This window comes from Carcharodon carcharias, chromosome 13 (genome assembly GCF_017639515.1).
Source record: "Carcharodon carcharias isolate sCarCar2 chromosome 13, sCarCar2.pri, whole genome shotgun sequence".
Taxonomy (NCBI): Eukaryota; Metazoa; Chordata; class Chondrichthyes; order Lamniformes; family Lamnidae; genus Carcharodon; species Carcharodon carcharias.
In genome coordinates this window covers 93556877-93568912 of record NC_054479.1, presented here as the reverse complement: position 1 = coordinate 93568912, position 12036 = coordinate 93556877, and the positions used below count along the sequence as shown (strand labels likewise).

At 42.6% G+C, this 12036-nt stretch overlaps 1 protein-coding gene across 1 annotated transcript in view; it reads left to right on the top strand.

Annotated features, from left to right (window-relative positions):
* LOC121285481 (phosphatidylinositol 4-phosphate 3-kinase C2 domain-containing subunit beta-like) overlaps nt 1–12036 on the top strand; it is a 247697-nt gene that overhangs the window by 61345 nt on the left and 174316 nt on the right. The window contains exons 6-9 of the mRNA XM_041201950.1: nt 944–1058; nt 2470–2581; nt 2749–2828; nt 3975–4038. Coding sequence (XP_041057884.1) covers nt 944–1058; nt 2470–2581; nt 2749–2828; nt 3975–4038 — 371 coding nt within the window. The remainder of the gene's footprint in view (nt 1–943; nt 1059–2469; nt 2582–2748; nt 2829–3974; nt 4039–12036) is intronic.

Below are 12036 nucleotides of genomic sequence, written 5' to 3'. Positions count from 1 at the left end.
CCACATCCCATGAATGAATAAAAAAACTACAGAGATAACCCGTGCTACTCTCCTATTAGGTACTAAAGATCATGTGATCTTCCTTAGCAAGCATTATTCTTAAAGGTATATTACACACTAAATAAAACCATAATTACCACAGACTGTAAATAGTTGACGCCCCAGTACTGATCCTAGCAGCACTCCACTATTCACTGCCTGCCAATTTGAAAATGCCCCATTTATCTGTACTCTCTGCTTCCTGCCCTTTAACCAATCCCCTATCGCTGTTAATATACCATCCCAACTCCATGAATCCCTATCTTGAGTATTAACCTTTTGTGTTGCACCTTACCGAATAATTTTTAGAAATCCAAGTATACTACATCTACTGGTTCCCCTTTATCTACCCTACTAGTTGCTTCTTCAGAAGGCTCTAATAAATTTGTCAAATGGATTTCCCTTTTATAAAACCATGTTGATTTGTTCTAATCATACTATGCTTTTCTAAGCGCATTGTTAAGATTCCCTTACTGATTAGTCAAAAAGGGCAAATTTTAAAAGTGCGTAGGACAAGGTCAAGCAACATGGGATTAGATTTCATGGCTCCAGATGAAAAGTTAACATTGGCAAACGGCTAATGGGCAAAATTGCCTCCAATGTTTCCAAACTATTTACTCCTGTTAAGAATTTAGTACAAATTGCTCCTTTATCCCAATATCTGTAGCTCAAATTCTACAGAGACGCCTCTTGTGATTGAACACACCGTCTCCCAGTTTGGGCAAATTAAAATAACAAGACAGAAATATTTCTGTACAAATTCCATCACAGCTACGCTGGCAATGCAAGAAGTTGCAGCATGAGAATATTTTATATCCGTGAAGGAAAACTGTCAAAAAACAATAACCGGAACCGTTCGCCTATGCTGACACGCTCACCCAATCCTGTTCTCTAACCTTTCTAGCTGGGTGCACTGTTGAGGAACTCATTCACACAATTGTGTACAATGCACAGCAAAGTTTCGAAGCCAGGAATGATTATGTTTTAAAGCTGTGTGATGCCGAAGAGATTTTGCAGAAGTAAGTCATTTGTGTACACTACTTATTTGTTGCTGCCTTATCATATTAAAGTGTATTTACTTGACAACTTAACACTAAGGGTAACAGAAATCTAGAATTCTCTGCCTCCCTGCTCCCTAACACCAACCCCCCCACTACCCAAAAAGTCATGTGCAGAGAGACGATGCAATCTTTTAAAACTGAGATCAATAGATTTTTTCACAGGACATGGAGCAATGGTGGTGAAATTGAGATCATCCATGATTTAATTGAATGGCTTGAGAGTTGAATTGTCTACTTCTGCTCCCATGTTCCTAAATTGTATTCAGCTTTAAAGGGTCAAAAATTACCGTTAGTTACTTACAACTTAATAACCAGAGAACATGGCCCACATAGGGAGGTACTCTTGTCTGGTGAGTTTGGACTGTACCCTGAGAAAACCCAACCCTGTATCTTCATCCTTTGGCTTTTGTTGTACCCAAAGAACATCCACTAAAAACTCTCATTGCAAAAGCAACCAACATTTCATTTTGCAGCTAAGCAAACTCCTAATTAAGTTACTAGTAAATCCAAATGAAAAGTAGTTGTGTCCAATCAATGTAAGATGAAGCTTGTATATCCCACTGAAGTTCCCTGGGCTCAAAAGCACCTCGGGTTGAATTTTACAGGGGGGAATGTGTTGCTCGGCCCCCACCCACTCCCCCGCCCACCCCCCGGCCTGGATACAGGAATGTCAGGACTTTTTGGGGCGGGCAAGGATTGGGCAACCCAAGGACTAGGGTGAGGGCCATGGAGGACAGGTTTTGATGCCAGGCGGAAAGGCACAAAGTAACATCTCGGGGACAGGGGGTTGTAGCCCCGATGAGCACAGGACAGCCCCTTCACCCCCATCCCCCTTCCCCTCCCCCCTCCCCCTCCCCTCTCCCCTGCTCCCCCATCCCCTCTCTCCCCCTCCCTCCCCCAAGGACATACCTCCATTTTCTTCCCGCCTTTTAACCAGTTAGCTTTTTAAAGAAAAAGGCCCACCCACTCCCACCCGCCTGCCGTGCCAACCCTATTACAGCATCGGCAGCATATTTTCACTAACTGTCAATTTTAGGGTTAGTCACTAGGAGCGAGAAAAAATAGCATCAAAAAGCAAAGACTAAGATTGTGTGCATCATTTCAAGAACACTGTATTAGCCAGAAGGATCATTCTTATTTTTGACAAAGTGGGTCTCGAAGTTTTCCAACAAATACTATGTGGAATCAAATTAGAAAGTGTAAATTCCTGCTCTTTCCCTCACCATTACACATTCCTTTTTAAAATTGCAGCATTTCTTGGACAAATAAAGAATTTGCTGGTGGTGTAAGAATTTATGTGATTATATGTGTTAGTTTTTGCCATACAAAATAGGTTATTAGTATATATAATTTAATTTTCTTGGTCTAGTCCTTGTACTTTAGGGAGTCATGAATGCCTGCAGCATTATCTGAAGCTTGGTAATGACATCAGGCTTCAGTTACTTAGACACAGCGATCTTCAAAAGGTGTTGGCTCGAACTGTAAGTGATCATTTTCCTCAGAACTTTGCTCATATTGCACTGTTATTCTTTGAGGCAAATGCCCAAAATATTAATGAGCTTTCTTTACTATCAATCCTAATGTCAATATCGATATAATGAAATTATAGCCCATTACATTATCCTCAATATTTGATTGCTTCCAACAGGTGGGAGATGACCAGAGTCCATCCACTCTTCATCAAACTGTAACCATAGAAAATGGTTTATGTAAAATGAGCCTCTCTAGGTAAGAAAGTTGAACTGAGCTTTTTAACTCTAAATATTAATGTGAGTGTTGTTCAGCATTGTCTTCAAGCTTACCAATAATTCTGGATAAAGCATTTGCAGAAGAATGTCTGAAATATCAAATAAAAACTTAGCGGCCACTGACTTGTACAATTACTTTTGGCTACTAGCATCTTCTTCACAGGTTTTCGAAAACTTCCCTAAAAACCACACTGCCACCCTGTATACTACATTGAAAGGTTTTCCCTGTAGGTATGTGCATTTCTGAATGACCACTTTTCTATCCTTTTCTTCTCCCCATGCCTCAGCTACCCACATACCTCCCAATGACATCTCCAAACTTTTGAAGCAGTGATTTACACAGGGGGCTATGTTTCCACTGGGACTGCAGTCCTCCAAGTTCTTTCCAAACTTCCAGTTCTTCATCTGTGGACCAGAACGGATTGTGTCGCCAGGCTTTTACCTCTTTGCAAGAGTTATGATCAGAACACATCCCACACCCCTGATAAGACAACCTGCCCATTACCCATTCAAATTCCGCCTCCTGGCACTTACCTGAGAGACAGGTGCACTGACATTGATGTTTTTATTCAAACATCCTCATATGGAGACACTACTAGTGCCAGGAACTCACACCAAGCACATAAATGATGCCAATAACCAAGTTCCATTAACCATTGGGCCTCTCATTTTGGGCAGGGACTGGTCACACAGCAGCAATTCTGGGTCAAAACCAATTTCTAGACCCCTGTTTCTTAATTGAGTTTTATACACATTTCCAGTTTCCAGTTTGAAATTTGATCATGAAAGACAGATTCCATTTTAATTTGATCTGCTATGATATGACATAAAAATAGATGTTGCCTTAATTTGTCACATTCCAAATGGTTACAAAATGATTTCCATCTTTACCTTTAAAATCCTGCATCAGCATCTTCAAGATTATTTGTAGTTTGGTATTATTTTATGACATTACCCAATGAGAATTTCAAGTTATTTTAAATGCAAGGTTAGTTCTCTGAATCTTTCTTTTTTCCTACTTCAACAGCCTTAAATTTAACAGCCTTCAATAAAAAGTAATCAGTCTGCGCTTCTATGCTGTTTATAGCCTTTGCAGTGCTTAAATTTTTAAATCTTATTTCCACAGGAAAGCCCTGAGTTCAAAGCTCAATAGCTATCACCATGAGGCAAAGAGTTTATTATCCAATCAGGTAGGATGGGAGAATGTGAAGCAGCCTGTTGTACACAGCTGCAAAGTTAATTTGAAGTAGCAATGTAATTGGAAATACTTCTTGAAACAGGATGTCTCCTTAATTCATCCATCCTCATTAAACAAGTTTGCAGAATAATATGATCCCTGACCAAATGGTCCCTCCAAGTGAATACTTAATAATATGGAGAGCCTATAATTGCCCTGGACTGATCCATGAATTAGATTATTCAATTGCTAGAAAGTACTGAACCTTAAATGAATTCATTACCATGCAGGCGGAGCAGTGAGATAAGTTTCTTTTAAATGTGGTGTTGTCTTGGACTGCAGTGTGCTCTATACGTTAATGTTTGTTACTTTGTGTTGCATTTGGCTTTTGTACAAGTAAGCACGATATGCATTTAAGGAGCATCTTTGGAGCATGCAGGCTGAAGTGTTATATAACATGGAACTTGTAGCTCAGCAATAAGAGTAGATTCCATGAGCACTGACAACCTAGGGGATAATTATCAGTCTGTGTCTGGGAGGGATTTATGTTTTCCCATTACAGACTGGAATGGGCAATCAAATGAAAAAATCCAACATTGCATTCCACTCACACACATTTGCTTTTTCTTCTTATTTTGTCATGTTCTATTAAGTGAAGGGTGGCTTGTCATTGTAGCGCATTCATTTTGTAAGTTTTGTTTTCTGTTCATTCATGGGATGTGGGTGTCACTGGCAATATCAGCGTTTATTGCCCATCCCTAATTGCCCATGAGAAGATGTTGGTAAACAGTGTTCCCTTTAAAATGTAATTATCGTGCACAGTCCCTTTACTTTTTTTCCAAGGCCATTATGTGTAGTATAATGAAGTATGTTAGACTAAGTCACACAAAGCGTTAACTGTAATAATCTCTGATGTCATAGAAGGAAGTGACATATACTCGTGTGATCCGAGAGTCTAGGAGAATGCAGCATGGAAAGAAGCTAATGTAGGGGGTGTTGTAATGGTTTGTTCAGTAGGTCTCACAGAGAATTTCTGTTGAAGGGTCATTTGGACTCGAAACGTTAACTGTGTTCCTCTCCACAGATGCTGCCAGACCTGATGAGTTTTTCCAGGTATTTTTGTTTTTGTTTTGGATTTCCAGCATCCACAGTTTTTTGTTTTTATCTCACAGAGAGGTTCACTGGCTTGGATGTTGAACAGCAGCGTTCAATGGTAACACATAACTATATACATATGTACGAAGTATAGCCTAAAGTAAGAGCTGACTTCAAGCTGACAGCTACTTGAGTCTCTCCATACAACACTGTCTCTCTACATCCTACTGTGGGTGGTACTATTCTACAGTCCCACATTAACCTTTGCTATGCTGAACAACCTTATATGACACCTCCCCCCCAGTCTTTCCCCAACATATTTACAGTTCAGTCTTTCTTTATGTGCTGCCCCTTCTTCCCCCCTGACAAGAATCTGACTTTATAAATTTAGATGGTCTGGAGGCTTGACAGCTCTTCCAGATCTCATTCTGGTCACACTTGGAGGAGTGGCAGGCTCAGTTGCTTTGGACAAGCTTTATTGGCTTGGGGTTGAAATCATAGTATTCTGTGCTTCCGGCACCTGGTTGTCTCCATCTGATTCACTTTAGTGTAAAGTAGGAGGTTGGCCTTGACGGATGAGGAGGAGAATCCTCCTGTTTTGCCTGATCATGCCTTCCAGAGCATGTATCAGTTATGATCTTGGTTGATTATTGTTTCTCCAGCCAATGACACCCTCTCTTTTGAAGTTCCCAATCCAAACCTTGTCACCTTTGTGTAACTGGGGCAGGTTTCTAGTGTGGTTCCTCCTATTGTAGGCAGAAGCTTATCTCTATCTGTCAGATTGTTCTCGATCCTGAATATTCCGATAGTCTTTGAGTGCCAGCCCTGGGATTAATTTCTTTGACAGCATTGGGAGTTGACTGCAAAGTTTCCTGCCCATCAGGAGCTCTTATGGGGCCAATTCACGTTGCAGCTGGGTGGATATATATATTGAAAGTGCTGTTGTGAAGTTCTTTTTTCTCAAAAGGATTTTAATGGTCTGCATGCCTCTTTCTGCCTCACTGTTAGATTGTGGATACCTTGGGGCTGAATGTGATGAGCCATGCGGTAAGGTGCTGAAAGCTGTAACTGATTGCAAATTGAGTGAAGTATTCACTTGGCAAATTGCAGGCTTTTATTAGACACCACCCAATCCGGGATGCCATGGCTCGCAAACACTTCATTCAATGACCAAACGACTGCCTCAATGGTTGTCATGTGTAACTGCTTCACTTCGATCCAGCAGGAGAAGTAATCAACCACAATGAGGAAGGACCTGCCATTAAACACAAATAAATCTATTCCCAACTGTGATTAATCAATGGAGCAGACAGGTTTCATATAGAAACAGTAAAACTTTATTAGAGATATATAGTAGGAGTGCTTGCACCAAGACCTGATGTCTTATCTGGAAGACTCCGCCACCCCAGATTTCCCACACTAAGAGCTCACTGGTCAAAACCCCCGTAGTACATCACATGACCTGCTATTGACAGGAAGAAGGGACAATACATGCAGTTACATTTCCTCCCCCTATAGTTTTTTTACAACAACTCTTTACAAAACGCATTTGAACATCCAACAAACATATGTACAGTTTCAGGTGATTATAAATCAAGTCTTTGAGGTGATCTTTGTATACGGCTAGAATGGCATAGCTCTACCACTGGAGGTTCCTGAGCAGGGACGACAGGATCTGGAGCTGCACCGTGAGATACATCATCAGAACTGAGCAGTTCAGGATTTGGCAATGCCTCTGAAACATCTGGAATGTCTGTTCTAGGTTGATTGCACACCTCAGAAGTCTACGGTTCAACATTAATCACAGACTGATCAGTTAATTGTTGGAATGCCTCTCTGGCATGGATATGACCATCGTGCTTCCGAACAATTCTATCTCCTACTTGTACTTGGAAAGATAATGGACCAGCCTCTGAAACAATGCCTCCCGGAGCCCAACAGGGTCCACTGCCAAAATTTTGCCTGTATACTGTGTTACCTACACTGAATGTGCGAGCCTTACTGTGTCTGTCATGGTTAAATTTCTGATTACTCTGGTTCCACACTACCTTCCCCTCTAAATTCAGTAACATCAAGTGTAAACGTGTGTGCAGACAGTGTTTCATTAATAACTGCAACGGTGTTGAACCCATAGTTGAAAGTAGTGTTATACAATAACTTAAAGGAAACTGGGAAATTCAAGATTCCAGACTGCCTTCCAATAACTTTTTCATACCAGACTTAAAGGTTTGTGCAGCCCTCTCAGCTAGATCATGCGATGAGGGATGCCAAGGGGCTGTTTTAATATGGTGGAATCCATTCAGATCCATAAATTTCTGAAACTCAGTGCTGGTAAAGACTGTACCATTATCAGAAACGACAATTTCAGGTAGGCCATGTATGCTGAAGCAGTGATGCAGTTTCTCGATGGTTGCGCTTGACGTTGGATTTGACTTTGTATACATCCATCCGTTTTGAATGTGTATCTACAATTAACAAGAACATTATACATAAGAATGAAGAAGGGAGATGACTGAGTGCATCTATATTTTCAATGTGTAGGCCAGGGCAGTGCATAAAAGTACACTGATACGCAGATAATGTCAGAGCCCAGTATTGTATTCTTGCTGATGCTATTGGCGGAATGGCCTTACCCTCGCTGAATAATCCTGTTAATGGTTTATGGTCCAATACAATGGTAAAATGTCACCCATGTAGGCACTGGTGAAACCTTTTTTACACTGAATACGACTGATAGTCCTTCTTTTTCTAACTGAGAATAGCCCTTTTTGGCTTGGGAAAGGGTTCTCGAGACATAGTCAATGGGCCTTTCTGATCCATTTTACATTTTATGTGATAAACCAGGTCCTACACCATAAGGAGAAGCATCACATGCTAACACCAGCTCTTTCGATGGGTCATAATGTCCCAATAAACACGACAAATGTTCCTTCCTGATGTGAACCTCATGACCAACGGTGGTTCTTTTTTAGCAGCGAGTGCAATGGAGCCAAAACAGTTGATAGTTTAGGTTGGAAGCAGCTATAGTAGTTGATCATAACCAGGAAGGACTTGAGTTCTGTTACATTGGATGGTGAAGGTGCATCTTTTATTGCCTGAACTTTATCTTCCACAGTACGCAAACCCCTGACGTCCACTCTGTGACCTAGATAAGTTACTTCTGATGCTTGAAATGTGCATTTTTCTCTCGTTAACCGTACACCGGCTTCCATGAACCTTCTTAATACCTGCTGCAGTTTGGCTAAGTGTTCAGCCTCGGCTAACCCAGTAATAAGAACATCATCCAAATATACAATGACTCGTGGAGGCCTTGCAGAAAATTCTCCATTGTTCTCTGAAGAATAGCACATGCTAGATGAGACTCCAAAAGGTAGACAAGTGTCTGATAGAGACCCTTATGTGTGTTAATAGTCACGTATTCTCTCAATGTGCTATCCAATTCTAATTGTTGACAGATGTAGCTGATATCTAACTTCATATATGACTGGCCTCCTGCCAGCTTGGTGTACAAGTCATCGATCCTTGGAATGGGGTACTTGTCTAGTTTTGCTACTTTATTTACTGTCAACTTGTATTCTCCACATATACATATAGCCTGGTCAGGCTTGACTGGAACTATGGATGCAGCCCACTCAGAGAATTGGACAGGCTGAATTATTCCCAGGCTTTTAACCTGCACAATGTGCATCCACCTTTTCTTTCAGTGTATAACGCATGGGTCTGGCCTTGAAGAAACGTGGTGTTGCCTGGGGATTGGCATATATCTTGGCATGCATGCCTTTCAACTTTCCGAATTCATCCCGAGAAACCATGTTGTATTTCTTCAGAAGCTCTGGAAATCCATCTGATTTTAGGTAAAGTATCTCGGACTAGTCGAGTTTTATCGTCTATAGCTGATCTCAACCTAAAAGACTGGGTCTCTCCACTTTTATGATTATTACAGGCAGTTGGTCTGTCTGTTGCTTGTAACTGACTGGAACAGTGGTGATGCCCTTGACTTGAATGGATTCCCCCGTGTAAGTTTTTAATTTAGTGGCTGTCTTCCTTCATTAAAGGTACCTGAAAGCACCTCTCCTACCACAGCAGTTGAGGCACCAGTATCCACTTCCAAATGCAGAGGCTTCTCATTTACTTGTACTGTCACCGTAAAAGCCTCAGTTTTCACAGCAGTCACGTTATACAGGAAGTACACATCAGTATCAGTAGCTTCGGCCTTTGCTGTACCCGTTAACGTGATCACGTTTGTTTGCTGTCTTGCAGGCTGCCTCATCTTTGTTCTACATTGCCTACTCACATGTCCCTTATGACAATAATGACATTCTACCTCTCTGAATTTACAGGTGTCTGCTCCCTGGTCACATCCACATCTATAGCAATTTAGTCTTGAAGTCATTGATGATGCGTTTCTGTTAGGCTTAATGTTTCTTACACTGGATGTTGAATTGCGCTTTAATTCTGCAGGTGTGGTTTTTGCACCACGCTTGGCGGCAGGTTCCCACCCAACATGAAGTATGGCTCCATTATCCATGTGTTGCAAAGCCTTCGAGTCTCTCGCAGCACTTTCCACGGTGAGGGAGATTTCTAGGGCGTGTGTAAAGTCAATATCGAATTCGGTAGGCAAGCGACGTTGTATGGCGTTGTCCTTGTCTCCGCATACCAGTCAGTCCCACAGCATATCGTTTAATGTGTCCTCAATGTTCCAGTATTCCATTAACTGCTTGAGGTTCGCCACATAGGTTGCGATGGACTCTCCCAGGGCATGAACTCTTGAATTAAATTTAAAGCACTGCATTATCACAGACAGTTTTGGCTGGAAGTGTGCTTTCACTAGGTCCACCAACTCACTATGTGACTTGGAATCGGGCGCTATCGGGGCAGTCAGGTTACAAATCAGGTTGTATATTTTACTGCCACATACACTTAAGAGGATCTTTTTTCGGCGGTTATTTCATTTGCTACATAGTAAAATCTGAGGCACTCAACATACTGGCTCCAATCTTCAATATTAGCATCATTTGGATCGATTCTTCCAAACAGCAGCATGGCTGGTAAGTAGTTTTTAAGATTCAATTTACTCATAGTAACAGGGCGAGGTGCATAGTCGAAGTTCATTTTACCCTCGTCGCTAAAAGTGATGACTGAATGGAGCAGGCAGGTTTGGTAAAGAGACAGTTAAACTTTATTATGGAGACATATAGGAGTGTTTGCACCTAGACCCGATCTCTCGTTTGGAAGACTCCACCCCCTGGACTGCCCACGCTAAGAGATAGGGCCCGGTCACCACGCTGCAGACTGGGCCCGGTCACCACGCTGCAGACTGGGCCCGGTCACCACGCTGCAGACTGGGCCCGGTCACCACGCTGCAGACTGGGCCCGGTCACCACGCTGCAGACTGGGCCCGGTCACCACGTTGCAGACTGGGCCCGGTCACCACGCTGCAGACTGGGCCCGGTCACCACGCTGCAGACTGGGCCCGGGGACCACGCTGCAGACTGGGCCCGGGGACCACGCTGCAGACTGGGCCCGGCCACCAAACTGTAGACTGGGCCCGCGCTCTGCTCTTTGTAATGCCCAGGCGGCCTTGACAGATTCATTTCAGAATTGCCGGCTGAAGGGAGACTGGAGTGACCAACTACTTGTTTTATACTAGCGGATCATCCATCACAGTGAAGTGTTTCTGCTGTTCAGGACAAGCTTTCATGACGTTGCTACTTAGCCTCTGCTATGGCCTCCCTTGTTGACAGTAATGAGGAATGCAGACACACTCCTCACCTTGTAACTGCTCGTTGCATATTTGATTAAGCTTTCTTGAGGTAGCCAGCAGTTGTTTTCTCACCAATTGAGAATACAACTCGAGCTCATTGACCAGGTTGATGTCATGTGTCACAGGAAGGTTGACTGTGGCCCTGGATAGCGTGTCAACAGTGGTTTGATATATCATATGCACATGAGACCCAAGCGGAATCTCTAAATTCTGGGAGGCATCTTTGCAAGTTCCTTCTTGACTGACAGTGAGAACAGTGGTTTATGATTCATTTCAATAATGATTTTCTGGCCAATAAGGTTGTCATTGGGATAAAAACAAAAAAACTGCGGATGCTGGAAATCCAAAACAAAAACAGAATTACCTGGAAAAACTCAGCAGGTCTGGCAGCATCGGCGGAGAAGAAAAGAGTTGACGTTTCGAGTCCTCATGACCCTTCGACAGAACTTGAGTTCGAGTCCAGGAAAGAGCTGAAATATAAGCTGGTTTAAGGTGTGTGTGTGGGGGGCGGAGAGATAGAGAGACAGAGAGGTGGAGGGGGTTGGTGTGGTTGTAGCGACAAACAAGCAGTGATAGAAGCAGATCATCAAAAGATGTCAACAACAATAGTACAATAGAACACATAGGTGTTAAAGATAAAGTTGGTGATATTATCTAAACGAATGTGCTAATTAAGAATGGATGGTAGGGCACTCAAGGTATAGCTCTAGTGGGTTTTTTTTTTTATTTTATATAATGGAAATAGGTGGGAAAAGGAAAATCTTTATAATTTATTGGGAAAAAAAAAGAGAAGGGGGAAACAGAAAGGGGGTGGGGATGGGGGAGGGGACTCACGACCTAAAGTTGTTGAATTCAATATTCAGTCCGGAAGGCTGTAAAGTCCCTAGTCGGAAGATGAGGTGTTGTTCCTCCAGTTTGCGTTGGGCTTCACTGGAACAATGCAGCAAGCCAAGGACAGACATGTGGGCAAGAGAGCAGGGTGGAGTGTTAAAATGGCAAGCGACAGGGAGGTTTGGGTCATTCTTGCGGACAGACCGCAGGTGTTCTGCAAAGCGGTCGCCCAGTTTACGTTTGGTCTCTCCAATGTAGAGGAGACCACATTGGGAGCAACGAATGCAGTAGACTAAGTTGGGGGAAATGCAAGTGAAATGC